The sequence below is a fragment of the Panthera uncia genome, chromosome E3 (genome assembly GCF_023721935.1).
Source record: "Panthera uncia isolate 11264 chromosome E3, Puncia_PCG_1.0, whole genome shotgun sequence".
In the NCBI taxonomy this organism is placed as follows: domain Eukaryota; kingdom Metazoa; phylum Chordata; class Mammalia; order Carnivora; family Felidae; genus Panthera; species Panthera uncia.
In genome coordinates, this window is record NC_064815.1 from 2,080,983 (window position 1) to 2,097,568 (window position 16,586).

A 16,586-nucleotide genomic window follows, 5' to 3' on the forward strand; every position below is an offset into this window, starting at 1 on the left:
CTGCTTGTATAAACTGCTGAGATTGTGGAGTCAGTCTGCCCACAGGCAGCAAGCCTGACAACTCAATTGTATCGAACAGCGTTTTCAAGCGAACTAAAGGGGCCCGGGCCGTCCGCCAGGACCGTGCTCACACTCGGGGGCGTCCACGCTGCACACGGGCTGAAGGACGGTAGCGGCTGACGGACTGAGACGCGTTTACCGAGAGACCCGGGCAGCGGGGGGAGGGGGAGGGGGACCGAGGAAGGGGGACAGTACACGCAGTGAAGGAAAGAGCTCTATTTATTAGGTTGTGAGTTTCTCGGTTTTGCCTTTACAGATGCACACAAAAGGTTGGAAAGTAGAACTGAGGGGAAAACGTCAGATGAGCCTCAACGTAAGACCAGCTGCGGGGCTGGCGCCCGCGACCCCAGGAAGGCAGCCGGGCAGGCCTCTGCCGACTGGACACAGCCCAGAGGCCTCGAGCCGGAGCCGCGTGGCCCTCACCTCTTCTCCCCCGTTAACGCTGACGGTTGCCTTGCGCTGTGGTTACCATAAAATAACTCTCATTGGCATCCAAGCTTTATAAAAACACCTTCATTTTGCTCAAAAAGGGCAGTCAATAGATACAGAGAAGCCAAACGGAACAGCCTCAACAAAATAAAATTAACATCAGCAGCAAATCCTCTTGCTGAAGACTTCAGATGGTGCGCGTGTACCAAAGTTCTAGGCTGTTAAAAAGGGGCACACACCCACGCACGGCCCCTCGCCTCGCACGCACTGGGTGAGGAAGTCAGTTATGGATTTTAATGGCCTTTTCCAGGTAGGTGTAGCGACTCCTCTTTGGGGCTTTGTTGAAGTGGTCAAGCCCTAGCCAAGGCCGAGGGTGAGACATGTTACCTGGCGGAGAGAGAGACGCAGGGCTGAGGGCCGAGGCTAGATGGCGAGGAAACGGGGCCAAGCCCAGTGCAATGCCCCCCCCCCCCCTTCCCAGCACACGCCGGAGAGCCACCGACACGCCAACCCTGAATGCGTCTTAGAGGAACCCATGGGTCACGCACTGCGCCTCCCTGCCTCGCAGAAGGAACTGGAACCCAGGGCTGCCCGCGTCTCTGACCACGGGAGGGCTCTTACCAGGCTGGGGCTCAAAGTCTTTCAGGTTCACTTCATACTCGTCCTCGTTGATGTACTGGTGTCGGCCCATCATCACAATGGCAAATTTGAACTGAAAGACAGAAGAGCCGCTCCTCCGTGAGCCCCGGGGGCCAGCAAACCCCCCGCCCCCCCGGCCAAAGTCCGGCCGCCGCGGGAGCCAGGATTTCGGCGTGCGGCCCGGGAGTCCTGCCTACCTTTTCGAACTCCTTTTCCTGGATGTCCAGCAGGCTCTGAATCCGCTTCATGACTTCTCTGAAATGCTCGCCCTACGAAGGGTAAAGGACACGTGTGCGCACTCCCCCGCGGCAGGAGCCCCGGCGTGGCGCCCGGGACCTCACGTCTGGCGGCGGCCCTCAGCCTACCTCCCCGGCCTCACCTGGTGGATCCTCAGCAGAAACGGAATCCCGAACGTCCCGAACACCTCCTTGTGGAAGTGCGCCACGGTGACGAGCATCTCGCTCTCCTTGTCTATGTCTACCTGGTCCAGAGGGATTTCCTGGGACGCGGGGTGGGGGAGGGGGGGGGAGGGAGCGCACACTGAGCCGGGTGGTGCAGTCCACGCGGACACACACTGCGTCTGCCCGCCTCACCGCCCATCAAGGCCGCGGGGTCCCACGCCCGCCCAGCGCCGTGTCTGGGTCTCGTTAGAACCAGGGAGCTCAGAGCTGGAAGGGATCTCCGTGTCGGCAGGAAACTCTGGGGTTCCAGCAACCAAAGTGCGTGCGACTCTGGTCACTGTGGACACTTCAGCTGCTCCACACTGGGCAGGGAGCCAGAGCTTCTGAGCAGACCTGCCTGGGGGCCCACATCGAGAATTCCCATCTGGGGACAATTCCCCTAGGATCCCCTGTGGACGGGCACCTAGAGGCCAGCCCCCGAGGGGAGGGCAAGTGGGGGGGAGGGCGGAGCTGCACGTGAAGGGACAGCGTCTCGGCAGAGTGGGCCACCAGGCAAGTGTGACGGGCAGGGAGGGCCGCTCAACGCGCCAACGGATTTCCAGAAGCCGAGCCGTATACACTTCCCACAACCACCGTGAAAAAGCACATTGTGTGTACTTTCTCACAACGCAACGTTAACTTCTCAGCAGCCGGAAGAACAGAATCAACTGCAGGGCTCACTTCTCCCAGCGCGCAGACAAAACTGAAGCAGCATCCGCCGCCAGCGGCCGTCCCACCACCCCACAACCCCGCCCCACGCCCACGAGGGCCGTTACCTCTATTCGAAACGTTCTACTCGTTGCCGGAGACAAGCATTCCAACAGCTCATCTTCTTGGTGCACGCCGATAATCTTGTAGCTTACGATTTCTAGCAGCCTGCACAGAACCGGGGTGGGGGGGGGGGGGGGAGGCACGGAGTGAGCCACACCAATCCATGGGAGAAAAGGGGCTGATGAGCAGTTCCCCTACAGAGAAATTCTTTATTACGAAGCTATCAACATTTGCTTATGGTTTTCCTTGTTAAAAACTGGGAATGTCCCAAGCAGGCGTCCTCAGGGAACACGGCACAGAATACTAGTCGGTGGTCCCCCTGGAGCGTGTGGTTCAAGGAAAGGCCGGGGGGGATGCTCCGGTTGGAGGGGATGCGGCCACATTTGGGCACGGAGAGGGAGGAGACCAAGTCTCCCCAAACCAGGCACATCTTTCCCGCAATGGTTCCAAGTGGGGCCAGACTTGCGCTCTTTCTCTCTCTAGCTCGTTAGAGAATAAAGATCTCATTCTTTTATTAACATCACTGAGCAAACATTCCAGGAACCAAGTAGCCCCAAGGGCTGTTTTGTCCTGCGAGCGCCTGTCCGGCCCCATGGTAAGAACGGTCAACTCTCTGAAATGAACACTGCTCGTCAATCGGGGGCCTCTGACTTCAGCCTCAACACCGGCTACGTGGCTCAGAAGCGCCCTGATTCCTCACGCACAACCAACAGCAGTTCTGGCTGATCCGTTTGCACCCTTTCCTTACCGAGTGGCTTTTCCACCTGAATCTCAAGTTCTTCCTATAGCTTAGTAATAATCAGGAGACAGGGAAAGAAGAAAATATGGCTCAGTGGTTGAACATCTGACTTCGGCTCAGATCATGACCTCACGGTTTAGGAGTTCGAGTCCCACATCGGGTGAGCACAAGCCCCATGTGGGCCCCACTTCCTTCTCTCTCTCTGCCCCTCACTCACTTGTGCTCTCTCTTGCTCTCCAAAGAAAAAGGCGGGGGGGGGGGGTGTCCCATCATGAAGGGTCTATAAACTGCCACAGAAGACGGGCTGAAAGCCGGTGTGCAATACTGTACGCGGGTCCCAGTGTCGGGTGGTCTGGTGACGCCCCCGCAGCCTGCCGGCAGCTTCAGGAAATACTTGCCTAAGTTTCCCTGACGCTTTCTCCCCGAGCTCGACAGCCTTTTTACATTCTTCCAGCAGGTCCCGGACACACCCGTGCTTGTCGGGATATAGTGTTATTTCCTAGGAAAGGACCGGAGGAAATCGATGCTTTCAAGAAAACATAAGAGGTCTGTGACAACACGTCCATGTTCCTCGAGGAAGGAAAAAACGGCAAGGGACGTTCTGTCGTCTCTAGCTTCCCACCGCATCACCGACGCCCCACCCCGAGGGCTCCAGATATGTGAATTGTGCCCACCTGCCCAAACCGGAGATGCCCACCCCACCCCAGAGGTGTTTAGGACCCGAGAGGAGTTTAGGAAACAACCCTGATACAGAAAGGTCACCCTTCACAGGACAGCTCCTCAGGAAACCCCACGGAAAGCCACCCCCCTCCCCCGCCTGCCGGATCCAGCACGGTGACGCGACAGACAGACAGCCCAGACGAGGCCCAGAGGAGGCGCGGAGTAGCTCAGCCTGTCAATTCCACCAGAGAACCACGCGTACAGCACGTGGCCTACATGCGCCTTCAAGACTGGTGGAACTACAAAGGCGAAAACACCGGGGTCCAAGCCGGGCCAGACTCTCTAGAACCACCACGTGCAGGCGGGCTGGGCCTGCCTTCCGTGCAGAACCAGCCTCAGCAATGGCAGACCCCGGCACCCGCCCCACCTGAGGAGGCCCAGAGGCAGCCGGGGTTCCAGAAGGATACTGCCTTGGGCCAAGCAGCTAGAGCCCCGACTGAAAATGCTCCAGTCGTGGTGGCTGGAGGGGACTGAGGGCCTCTGACACCTTCCCTTTGTTGTTTTAGTTTTCGAGGGCTAGACAGACAGAAACATTAAACGCCAATAAAAGTAAAACTTCCTACCGTTAAAAAAAAACGTACCTCTTCCCTAAACTGGCTGTTTAACCATATACACTTAAAACTTCGTCTGTTTTCGAAGTCTGTGATTTTCATCTTCAGCTGGTAAGAAAAGAGAGACCGTCAGATGTGCTTCCACGAAACCCAAACCTTCTCTTCATGACCCACAGTTACATGAATTCGGGCTCATACCTGCTGATAGTAAAGTTTCTTAGGTTGTCTAGGCTTGAAGAACTGTAGGAGATCTCTTAAAGTCCCTTCATAATTATGTCTAAGAGGATTACCTGGGCCGTCCCTATAACTGCACAAGAAAACAGCACATAAACAAATGCCTTGTTGGTTATTTGCCTACACCAAATCCCCGTGAGTGTGAGTAAAAGCAAACCACCGGCCTTCCGCCTACACCTGAACTTGGGCCTGGCACGGGGCCTCCCTTGATACTCCCGTTTCCCGAGGCCCACGTCCCTCTGGCTGTCCCACCGGCACGCACAAGCCTGGCTGGGGCAGCCCGGCCGGACGCGTGGGAGATGTGCTGACAATGTATCTACAGTGAGTCTGGCTTTGGACGAGGCCGCCAATTAGTCTGACGTCCAGGAGGAGTGTGGTCAGGACACGCGTGCGGACGACTCTATCGGAAACTAAGTGAGGGCATGTCAGGTGTTAACCTATCAGAGTTAGTTCCACGATGTCTGGACGGACTAGGGACAGCATGCGGGACAGACAGAACAGCGAGCGACCGCGGCTTACCCTTGAGACTTGAAAAACTGGAGCAGCATGGGGTCGGTGTTGAGCCTCTGTGCCACTGTCTTTGCAACCTGGGAGGAGGGAAGGGGCCCACAGACAGAAAGGAAGTCTCCTTCAGGGATGAACTGAGAATTGCGTATACACCTTACCACTGAAACCATTTACCTGATGTTTTTATGCAAGTATGAAACGAACAGCCTGAACTTAAACGGCCTGAACCTTTGACACCTACCAGGAATAAATGATACTCCCCAGTGTGCCCTCATGGGGGGAGCACACTGGTGAAGTCAGCTGTTACAGGGTCTTTCCCCTTTTTTCTTGGTATGTTTATTTGAGTAAACTCTACACCTAATACGGGGCTCAACTCCTGACCCTGAGACCGAGAACCACTTGTTCTTCCAACTGAGCCAGCCGGGCGCCCCAAGCTCTTAACTTTTAATGGTGAGGTCTACAGGTTTATTTTCCAATGGCATGTTGTAACTGAAGCAAAGATGCTGTTCAGACTATCATCTCTGAAACCAAACTGTGCCGGGGTGGGCGCAGGGTCGGATGGGTGCAGCGTGGGGTGGGGTGGATAGAAGGGATGTGGGGCAGGTGTGGGGAGGGTGTGGGGGGAGCAGGGCGGGGTGGGCCTCGGGAAAGAACAGCCGCTGGCCCGGGGCCAAGCCCCTCAATCAAGAACTTCCTCATTGCAGGGCTGAGGCCCTCCTTCCAGAACCAAATCCAATAACCTTCAACAAGCGCGGTTTTAAAAACAACTTGGTCTTTCCGCTGTAGAATATGAAGGGAAAAGAGCATTTATCAAATACCTGAAAATAATTCATTCGGTTTGATAATGTAACCACAAATCCAGGATCATTAGGGATTGTTTTATCACAGAAAATGACATCAACACGGTGGTAGAGGTCTCTGAAATATTCTTTTGCAGTGGGTAACTCGCTGTTATCATTTTCAGGGTCATCCCTAGTGGGAGGAAAAAAAGTTTGCAGAGTAAATCAAAGTCCAGGCCAGGGGTATTGGTTAAAGGGGGGGAGGCATCATCTTCCCAAACCACAGTGACACAGACAGAAATTAGTGTAGACATAAATTCTGACTCGCATTTTAGGGTGCCACAGTCTGTCCCAGGCACCCCGGTCAGCAGCCAGGATGGCACAGGAGGGGTGCCCTGAGCCGGCTCAGTGCTAGTGCTGGCTGCCTTCTGCCCCTCGTCTCAATACAGAAATAACAGTGGACTCAGCGTCAAGCGCCTCAGGGCAGAGCCTCCTCTCTGACCAGAAGCGGACGGGACGGGCGACCACTCTCGGGCTCCAGCAGCAGGGCTGGGGAGTCGCTAAGTCTAGGTTATTTACTGCCTGGCCCTCCAAACAGAAGCCTTCAAGAGCAGGGGAAAAGGCTACTTTCAGACCAGGGATCACGACAGCAGCCCAGCAGCCCCAAGGGTTTTAATGCACACCGATTTGAACGGATTATGCACGCAGGTGCACACAGGGGAACCTCATGCTTTAAGGGAAGGAAAACCATCGTGCAGTTCCGTAAAGACTTCTGCCACCCCATTAAGAGCTACCCTGCTCTACGCCGTTTCTTCGGAAATAAAGCATTCGTTAAATGAGGAAGAGGTTCACTGCCCATCGTCCCCAAACCAAGAGAAGGTCGGCCTCTATCCACAATCTCAGATACAAATTTAACTTGGGGTCTAGATGCAATTTTGTCTCCTGGTTCTAGGGCTTATGGAAAAACCTCAACGCCCATACAAAGTGATAAAAGTCCTTCAAAAAGTACATACTTCTGGAACACTATAATGTCACCATCCATTAGTTCATCGAGGGCTTTATCAAGAGACACGTCATAGTCCTGAATTCTCTCTGTTAAATTCGGTTTAACTTCCTACAGGAAAAGAGATGAATGGTTACAATTCAACATCTCCTTATGTGTAATACGGCCAGACACCGCCTGCACTTTCTGCATATTCAGTACTCTCAGCCCTACATTTTCCATAAGCGAAACGCTAAGGGAAATACTAATACCCATAAAAACGTAATAATCACTGGGCCTAAATGAGGGAAAGTCATTTCCCTTCCACACCACCCGAGGCCCCCACCACTGAGCTGCACACTTCACAGAACATTGAACTCGGGGCCAGCAAAACGAACAAAGACAGCCCTCCCCCAACCACCCAAGATACGTGGATTATGGAAAAACATGCCATCCAAACCTCATAGAGGATAAGGCTAGTGTCCTGGGTAAATCCCGCTCTGTCGCACATAACCGGGAGCAAATCACCTGGGTTCAAGAAAACAAAGAATCCGAGGCTGTAACATGCCAGCACACTAACAAAAGCAGCTCCGAGGTCGGCACAACAAGGACTTACGGATTTTACAGGATATTGGTGTGTAGATGTGCCCACAGTAATTCAAGCTCCGCGTTTTGGGGTCATACATCTTCAAAAATAGCATGACATCATCTATAAGATTAACAAACAGGTTTTGTTAGGATCTTAACACTCGGGACAATGTTTTAAAAATGTTAACAGTAAGCCTAGTGGCATCCTAAAGGAAGGCTTATAGAGCCTAAAAGCAATTGTTTCAGGTGAGGGTTAGCCCCGTTCCCAGGTCAACAGCATCATTCCAAACAGGCCCCCGGGTAACACTAATCTGAGGCAGTGAGGCTGGGAGCCAGGGCAGTGAACTCATCAGAAATCTCACACTTCCAGAACAGGTATAACTAGCTGGTTGAACGTTGCCATGGAAATATGCTAATATGGTGTCTTCGCCGGAAGGGACAGCCTGGTCTGTAGCAAGAACCACCCAGCATCTTACAGGCACCTGCTGTGTAAACCTACGGCCAAACTGTCCATCCACACACTCTCTGCGGCCGCTTCAGGGCGGCACAGGCCGCGCGGGTCGCAAAGCCCCAACTATTAAGGACCGGCCCTTGGCGGAGAGTCTACAGGCCCAGCGCTGTCACAGCCCGTCAGGCACGTGGCAAACCATGGGCCCAGACAAAAGTGGAACAGGAGGACTCAACGCGGCCGGTGCCTTCCAGCCACCGGTGGCCGGTGGGGCCCACCCAGCTTTGCCAAGAAGCACGAACACAGGAGGGGGCCGAGGGCCGGTTTCTTTGCCAGGGAAGAACGCCGGACCCTGTGTGTCCAGACGGTGGTCCAGGGAGCCGGCTCTGCGCTCCAAGGACACTTACGATCTTTGTCAAACTTGGGTAACGTGGCTCCGCTGGCGGCCAACTCCGGATCAACGGTTTCCAGGAATATCGTCCAAGGGTTTTCATTGTCACTGAGCTCAATCATCTATTTCCAAAAGAGAGGCTGGTTTTAGACTGTGTCAGCGGCTGTGTGAGGGTGAAGAATACGCCCACCACCCACAAAGTGGGCCGGAAGCAGGTAAGGCACGCTGGCGCGCAGGACGGGCCTCCACAGACCCCCATCAGGACAGGCGGCACCCGCGACACTCACCGTCTTGTTGCCATCTGCCTCGTTATCCAACATCGCTGGCCGTTTGGTTCCATTGCTCCTTGCCTGCATGGGCCATAATCGGATTTGATCTTGTGGAAACCCCTGGGGGGTGGGGGGGGAAGCAAACCAAAGTAATTAAAAGCAGCTCACATTTTAATTCCATACGGGGGCGTCCGGGTGGCTCAGTCGGTAAGTGTCCGACTCCTGATTTCAGCTCAGGTCATGACCTCATGGTTCCTGAGTTCGAGCCCCACATCAGGCTCTGTGCGGGCGGGGTGGAGCCTGCTTGGGATTCTCCCTCTGCCCCTCCTCACCTGCCCATGTGTGCACTCTCTCAAAATAATAAAAACGTAACAAAAAATTCGATATGAATGTGCTGATTCTAGGATTATATTACAGTTACAGCTCTCCCTGCTGATGTGGTCCAAGACTCACCCTTCAGGGCTCCTAGTATTCCAGGGCTTGGGTGCCCGATCTGATCCCGTGCAGTTAAATAAGCAAGGGAGGAGAACGTGGGAGAACAAAATAACCACCCCCAGAACGGGTGGCACTCACCATGGTCTGAGAGAGGTTCTGGACAAATTCAGCCAGTGAGGAGTTTTTCAACACTTTGAACACAGTATATTTCACTTTTTCTTCATCGTACATATCATTGCCTTGGTGGCCACAAAACTGGTCCTCGGCAACTATCTGAAAAGCCACAAGCAAACACAACACTTTCCACACGATACATAAATGCCACGCGACCACCCCAGCCAAAACAAAGTTCCAAGAGTAGTATGCTGAGAACAGCTAGTCTTTTGCTCCGAAGAACCTTCTTCAGAAGACCCAAGGAGAAAAGCATCAAAGTGACTGGAGGAAATCAGGGGTTTCATCAGAATTGAGATGCCTCCGTTTCCACACAGCCGCTGCCCACTGACCGTGAGCACCAGCGGGAAACCCGCTTGCCTGGCAGTCTCCGTACAGCATACCACCAGGATACGCGAGCTGGCGGCTTTTTCCCGGCAATCAACTCGCTAAAAGGAACGCCCGTTTCCTGGTATCACAACCAAACCATGAGCCAACACCACCTGGAAATTCACCTCTCCGTCCAGCCCTCTTTTCTGTCCCCACCACTGGCCAAACTTCTCCACGGCCTGGAGGGCCACCTCCCACTAGGAGCTCGCCAGCCTGACGCCTTTCCCCTCTGACCCCTCGGTGCTTCTCATCCACCCCCTGGCCCAGTGTCTGGGGGTCTAAGTACGTCTAACATCAGCCCTCAGCCTGCACTGGAACGTATGCCCCATAGGGCCAGAGAACCTGAGCACACGTGCCCAGGCAGCAGTCCCCCTGACGAGGCCACAGCGTTCCAGAAGCAAGGCCTAGTGCGGGTCCGGCCCGGGGGGTGGGGGTGCTGACCTGCACTTGCATGTAGAGATGGGCTTCCTGCCGTTCCTTCCGCTTCTGAGCCTCGATCCTCTTCTCCTCCTGCAGTCGTTCCACCAACTGCTGAGGGATATCGTGGTCGGTGACAGCTTGTAAAACCTCACCTGCACGACAAATGTGCCCGCGTTTACCTCTGCGCGGGTTCTAGGATCCCCTCCTGAGAGCGCCCCCGCTCAGCGTCGCCATAAATGGAGCGGAACTGATTCGGGGGAAATGACTTGGTACCGTGAGCCCGCATCAAAACCCACACGGCCCCGTCCAGCTTGCTTTCGGAGGTCGGGAGTAAGGCCACATAGGCAGAGCGCGGAACGTGCTGGGGCAGGTGGCACAGCTCAGGGTACAGCTGTCAAGCTTCCCAGGTAACAGGCCAGCTACTCACTCAGCTTTGATTCCCTGATGTAAACCAACATGTACGCGTTCGTGCAGTGCCGCACCGACAGGTCGTCGTCGTGACCCCCGTAATTGTGCTCGATGGCCTCCTCTTTCGTACACCTGGACACCACGTCGTCGTCGAACTTACACCACTGGCAACAAGACGCAGCAGAGAGAAAGCGCTTTGAGAAGCACACAACCGGAGAGGCAGCGTTTACCTACAAGTGATGCAGGGAGGTGCCGGGCCAGGCCCCGCCTCGGGCCACCCTCTCAGGGAAGAGGCCGGCCAGCACCCGTATTCTGGGGCCACTGTGAGCTTGTCCCTTGGCAATTCCGTCACATGCTCAAATGGCCCACTTCGAATCAGATTCAATCTCCCGACAGTACAACTCTTTGCAGATCTGAGAAAATCATACCGAGTACACCTGACTTCGTCGGTAAAACTGGAGATTTTACGGTGTGGTTACGAAATTCAATGGGACATTTGACAGGATATGTTATCGCAGCAAGAGAGGGCCTGGCTTAAGAAAAGGTCAGCAGAGTTGTACAGAGTACTTCTCTTCTGACCTCTTCATTGTGGGTCGAGGTGTTTTAAAAGGCACTAACTCTTGCAAGAAAGGTTCGTCGTGGTCTGGTGCTGTGTGAGCACCCCCTGCCCAAGTCTCCTCACATGAGAGAGGTGGGCTCGGCCTCCGCTCTGTTCTGCACTGGCGCCACGATCCTGGACACAGACCCTGAGGACACCCTCACCCCTGGGGAACACCAGGAGACGCGACGGAGCATCACGCAGCACGGACAAGCAGGCGCGCAGAACGTGTGATTCATCCAGCCTCCCCTGCCCAAGGATTTTTCTTTCTGTCTTTTTAAAATTTACATCCAAATTAGTCAGCATAGAGTGCAACAATGATATCAGGAGTAGATTCCTTTGTGCCCCTTACCCATTTAGCCCATTCCCCTCCCCCCCACAACCCCTCCAGTATCCCTTAGTTTGTTCTCCATTTTTAAGAGTCTCTTCTGTTTTGTCTCCCTCCCTGTTTTGGTATTATTTTTGTTTCCCTTCCCTTATGTTCATCTGTTTTGTCTCTTAAAGTCCTCATATGAGTGAAGTCATATGATATTTGTCTTTCTCGGACTAATTTCACTTAGCAAAATACGCTCCAGTTCCATCCACGTAGTTGCAAATGGCAACAATTCATTCTTTTTGATTGCCGACTAATACTCCATTGTATAGATATACCACGTCTTCTTTACCCATTCATCTGTCAATGGACATTCGGGCTCTTCCCCTATTTTGGGTATTGTTGAAAGTGCTGCTATAAACATTGGGGTGCATGTGCCCCTTTGAAACAGCATCCCTGTATTCCTTAGATAAATGCCTAGTAGTGCAATTGCTGGATAGTAGGGAAGTTCTGTTTTTAATTTTTTGAGGAATCTCCGCACTGTTTTCCAGAGCGGCTGCACCAGCTTGCATTCCCACCTGCCCAAGGATTTCTTAAGTGGAGAGCAAGTGCCTCCCATTAGGTATGCAATAATAACGGTCCAATGTTCAAGGCTACTTCAGTGCATACGTCAAGTGCAAGCACTCATTCACTATCACCTTTAAGGTATCAGCCATTCATGCATGGGAACACAGATAAATCAGAGCCCAGGGTGGAATCCTGCACTATTCAGGCCATCGGGTTGGGAGAGGAAAAGGCGAAGCTGAGCGCTAGGTGAGTGCCCCACACACCATGACATCTGACTCCGCCCCCTGCCCGGCACTTACTTTGCCGTCCCCTTTGGGGTTTAGATAAACCACGTAATGTCCACCATGATTATCTCCACTGTGAACCAGGACTGCGTGAAGAATATAATTTGCAGGGTCCTTAGGATCTGTTTTTTGCAAAAATTCATCGAGTGGTAACTGTTCTGGGAATTCAAACCTATTAAAAAAACATTTTTAAAGAAATCCAGGTTTCACTGACATGTAAAATATTTCATGTGGAGACTTTATTGCTAGACGTTCTAATTTACTGGCTCGTCTTTATTTGGAAAGAGAAGTATCACTCTGACTCGGGAGGCCCTCCAAAGGACTTCTGTGGCGGCTCCTATTCATTAGGACAATTACCCACACATCAGTACAAAATGTGAAGCTAGGTATGAGAAAAGATATGCCCAACGCATGGAGACACCCAACAGATTTCTAAGCTGAGGATGTCACACAACAGCCAGTCTCAGGACAAACACACACCAGGACTTGTCTAGGATGTGGATGGCTGCAAATGTATTAATGAATGATTCCGACTGTCCCGGACCAAGACCACTGAGGACACGCTGCAGGTTTGAGAAACCTGGAGGGATCGAATCTGACAGGGGACACACGTGAGGAAGGATCCCGTACACCCTGGGATTACGGGAGACATCTGAACTTGACTTGTTTGTAAATTACTGGATCCATAAGCATTTTAATAACAGGGTCACGATTAATTACTAGGAGGGCCTTGAGAGACAGGAAGAAGGGCAGGCAGCTCGGCGAGGACGCGGAGGAGAGCGGCGCATGGAGTCTCCAGGGGCAGCCGGCTCGGCGCCCCCGGTGCTGCCCTCAGCAATTCTGGCTGCGCTGCCAGATGTTCTGAATTCCTAAAAGATGCCAGAAATCTGGGCTTTTATGTGAAATCTCAAGGTTTCGATCTGTTTTGTTTTAACGTTGGCAACTAATTCCAAAAGCAGAAACAAAAGCAAGGTGAGGACCCAACGACACCCACCAGCAGGTGGGGCTTAGTCTGCACGCTGCCAACGTGTGAGGTCTGGTGGAGACGGTTTCTTTACTACACACTCCACGACCGTGGACTACGATGAGCCAGCAAAGACCCAGCTGGTGGCAAATAATCGGACTGGGTCCACTCTCACTCCAGTTTCATGGGGGGACTGACCAACCACTCTATCCTGAGCTCAAACTAACCAGGACAAAAATAATGTATTCTAAACCAGGTAAGGGTGTGTGTACTATCATTCCCTTTTATCTGGAATTTTGAAAACACTGGCAATAAAGCACACAAGTCCATCTACATCCTCTTCTTGAAAATTCCAACACGTTCTAGAAGTCGATAGGGAGAGTACAAAATAAGACGGGAACATCAAATCCCACTCCTGAGCAAACAGCTAAGCTACATCGGGTGGAACAGAAAGCACCCTCCCCCCCCACCTCCCCAGGACGTCCATCCGCCACAGCACAGAGGGGGGCAGGGTTCCGGTAGAGGGAGTTATGGGAGGAGCAGCCTCTGAAACTCTTAAAGGAAATTATCCCTTTAAAATTATACTTCTTGGGAAACTGAGGCACAAGGGAACTCCCAAGTAGATCGGAGATGAACTGACATTATAAAAAGACAGACAAAGCATGGAGACTGACCCCCCGAAGTCAGGTGACGATTCAATCTTAACTTTAACACCCCACAATAGATTACCTATCATTGATCTTGATATTTTGGTCCGTCTGAGGGTCATACATAAATCTCATCAGCTGTAGATGTAACACTGGTGGCAAAGTTAGGAACTTCACACCTTTCTCTGCTTCCTGAACATTGGAAAAGAAACCAAGTTTAGTTGGGCCCTACTTTGTCCCTGGAGCAAGGGCAACAATGGCGGCTGGCAAGACGGGGGTGGGGGTGGTTTACGGGATCCAAGGTGGGGGTGCTTTGGAAATGTTCAGGCCCATAAGCAGAGAACAAACGGGTGGTTTTCGGTGGGCAGGGGCTGGAGGATGTGACAAAACAGGTGAGGGGGATCGAGAGGCACTAACTTCCAGTTATAAAATAAACAGGTCACAGATTCGAAGTACAATGTAGTGACACTGAGAACGCTATGTGGGGACAGACAGCCACTAGGCCTGTCGTGGTGAGCATTTCATAATGCTCAACACCAAATCTTACATGGCACACCTAAAATAAAATACTGCATGTCAACTACATTTCAAGTAAAAAATAAAAATAAAATAGGGCCACCTGGGTGGCTCAGTCTGTCGAGCGTCAGACTTCGGCTTAGGTCATGATCTTGTGGTTCATGAGTTCAAGCCCCACATCATCTCCTCTGATGTCAGCACAGAGCCCACTTCAGACCCTCTATCCACCCCCACTCCACCTCCGCCCCATCCCCCCCACCATCCCCACTCACGAGTTCTCAAAAATAAATATTTAAGGGGCACCTGGGTGGCTCAGTCGGTTAAGTGTCCGACTTCGGCTCAGGTCATGATCTCCCGGTTCATGGGTTCGAGCCCCGCGTTGGGTTCTGTGCTAACAGCTCAGAGCCTGGAGCCTGCTTCGGATTCTGTGTCTCCCCCTCTCTCTGCCCCTCCCCTGCTCATGCTCTGTCTCTCAGTAATAAATAAACATTAAAAAAATTTTTTTAAATAAAATAAGATGCTCTACTTAGACCTTCACCGTGTCTGCTACCAAAAACTGAGACCATGCTGCAGCAGCTCGTGTGTGAGGTTTATTTTGGGTTATGTTCTCTCTGAGGCCCAACCACAGGCAATAGCCAGGTGAATGGGGGCTTAATCATGCTGCCATGTTATACGCTCATTAAACATGATGGAAAATATATGGAAAAGCACAGAAAGTCATTAAATGGAGAGGCAGAAGCCTACGATTCCAATTCTGTAAGGTTCGAGGTGTCCACAGACACCTGGACAGAACAGGCAGAGGCACAGACAATCGTGCGCCGGGAGGTCTAGACTAGATCAGCTTCCCTCACCCTGGACTCTCGGGACCTTCGCGTCAGAGCGTGCCCTCAGTGCTCAGTCCAACCCGCTTCTGAAGACTGTCCTCAGTACCAGCAACTCAGTCTCTGTGCTGCGGGACTCGCCCGCTCCTGAACGAGGCCCCCCCCTGCAGGCCCGACTCCGGTTTGCTCACTAAAATAAGCCTCTGCGGCAAACTCAGCCACCAGCAGGCCACCGGGGTCCTGTCACAGCTCCACTTTCAATTCAGACCTTGCTTCTGGGCTATGTCCACCCGGAGGAACGGGGCTGTGACAAGCCACAATGTTCTCTGATGCTCAATCAGTGTGCTTACGAGGACAAGGTTTCTCTGGAAAGAAAAATGAAAACCTGGGAACCTCTTGACACACAAAGGAATGGCGTGGTTTTTCTACACCTTGAAAGAATCAAAGAATTGTTCCCCCACCACGGTCCATTGTGACTGTGATTCTAAAATACTATGTACTGCTCACCCAGACCCCCAAACCCACTGTGGACAAGGCAATTCTCGTGAGTTGACTGCAGTGCTCCCTGAGCACGTCTAGCTGCGTGTCTGCAACGTGACTTTCTGATCCACAGTGCAGCATCCCTGAGTGGCCTGACCAAGCAGGAGAAGAGCAGATCCGAAGCCCATTGAAACAAGGGGCACATCAGCACCATGAATTATAAATCGGCAAGCCTGGCAAGCAGGACGGTCTGAGAAATTGGCAACTGGCTGAGCCGATGTGTCCGGGTTAGGAGTCTGCAACAAAGACCCTGGATGGCTGCGTCTGCGAGGGCGCTGCTGGCCCCACCGATCGTGCCCCAGGCCGTGTCTCTCCACCTGACCGGTCACCGGTCCACAAGGCTCACTGCTCTGCCAGAAGTTTTGGGTCCCTGCGGGGCCTTGTGGAAGATAAGCAGGGACAGCACGTGTTCACAGAACCAGGACAGAAGACGCACTCCTTATCCTCTAAGTCACGACCCTTTCAAAAACTAACTGCACCCCACACATACACCCCAAAGTGGAGTCCGAGCGACAAGGTCCACCGCAGCCGGAGAAGTGGAGGAGAAGCTCTACGTGGGCAGCACTGAGGCCAGGAGCAGGGGGGAAGGACACAGTGAGAAAACGCCGTGTGCTGGGTGAAAGGCCTACCTGAGAAACGAGCTGCACCTCCCCCCAGCCCCCCCCCCACCGTGTGATCGCAGCTCCCAAGATGTAATGGCTGCACTCAGAATTCAAATCCTTTGAGCTCTGGGTCTGAGCAGCTTATGAAAAGCTCCAAGTGACTGTTTGGTCCACAACTGAAGCAAAGCATCGTTCCCGCGTTACCTGCAAGCCGTGCTCCCCGGCGTCGTATTTATTGTCGCCGTCTAGTTGTTCCACGGCCACGTAATCCACAAATGATTCAAATACTTGAGAGAGAGAGAGAGAGAGAGACAGTCAGCCAATGGTCTCACTAAAGGCCTTCATGACGGCATGGCTGCCCCATGCGCTCAAGCTTGCCAGGGA

General features: G+C 52.9%; 1 protein-coding gene across 5 annotated transcripts in view; it reads right to left on the reverse strand.

Moving 5' to 3' along the window:
• Positions 1-261: 261 nt before the first annotated feature.
• Positions 262-16,586, reverse strand: part of USP7 (ubiquitin specific peptidase 7) — a 64,808-nt gene continuing 48,483 nt past the window's right edge. For all 5 annotated transcript variants that reach the window (XM_049638218.1, XM_049638219.1, XM_049638217.1 and 2 more), the window contains 21 exons: positions 16,407-16,489; positions 13,806-13,915; positions 12,128-12,284; positions 10,370-10,514; positions 9,964-10,094; positions 9,121-9,255; positions 8,566-8,667; positions 8,295-8,400; positions 7,468-7,560; positions 7,312-7,379; positions 6,883-6,983; positions 5,909-6,062; positions 5,103-5,170; positions 4,548-4,656; positions 4,380-4,457; positions 3,477-3,577; positions 2,345-2,444; positions 1,508-1,627; positions 1,326-1,397; positions 1,111-1,201; positions 262-876 (listed from right to left, as the gene is read on the reverse strand). In XM_049638218.1, coding sequence (XP_049494175.1) covers positions 770-876; positions 1,111-1,201; positions 1,326-1,397; positions 1,508-1,627; positions 2,345-2,444; positions 3,477-3,577; positions 4,380-4,457; positions 4,548-4,656; positions 5,103-5,170; positions 5,909-6,062; positions 6,883-6,983; positions 7,312-7,379; positions 7,468-7,560; positions 8,295-8,400; positions 8,566-8,667; positions 9,121-9,255; positions 9,964-10,094; positions 10,370-10,514; positions 12,128-12,284; positions 13,806-13,915; positions 16,407-16,489 — 2,231 coding nt within the window. In that variant the 3' untranslated portion in view covers positions 262-769. The remainder of the gene's footprint in view (positions 877-1,110; positions 1,202-1,325; positions 1,398-1,507; positions 1,628-2,344; positions 2,445-3,476; positions 3,578-4,379; positions 4,458-4,547; positions 4,657-5,102; positions 5,171-5,908; positions 6,063-6,882; positions 6,984-7,311; positions 7,380-7,467; positions 7,561-8,294; positions 8,401-8,565; positions 8,668-9,120; positions 9,256-9,963; positions 10,095-10,369; positions 10,515-12,127; positions 12,285-13,805; positions 13,916-16,406; positions 16,490-16,586) is intronic.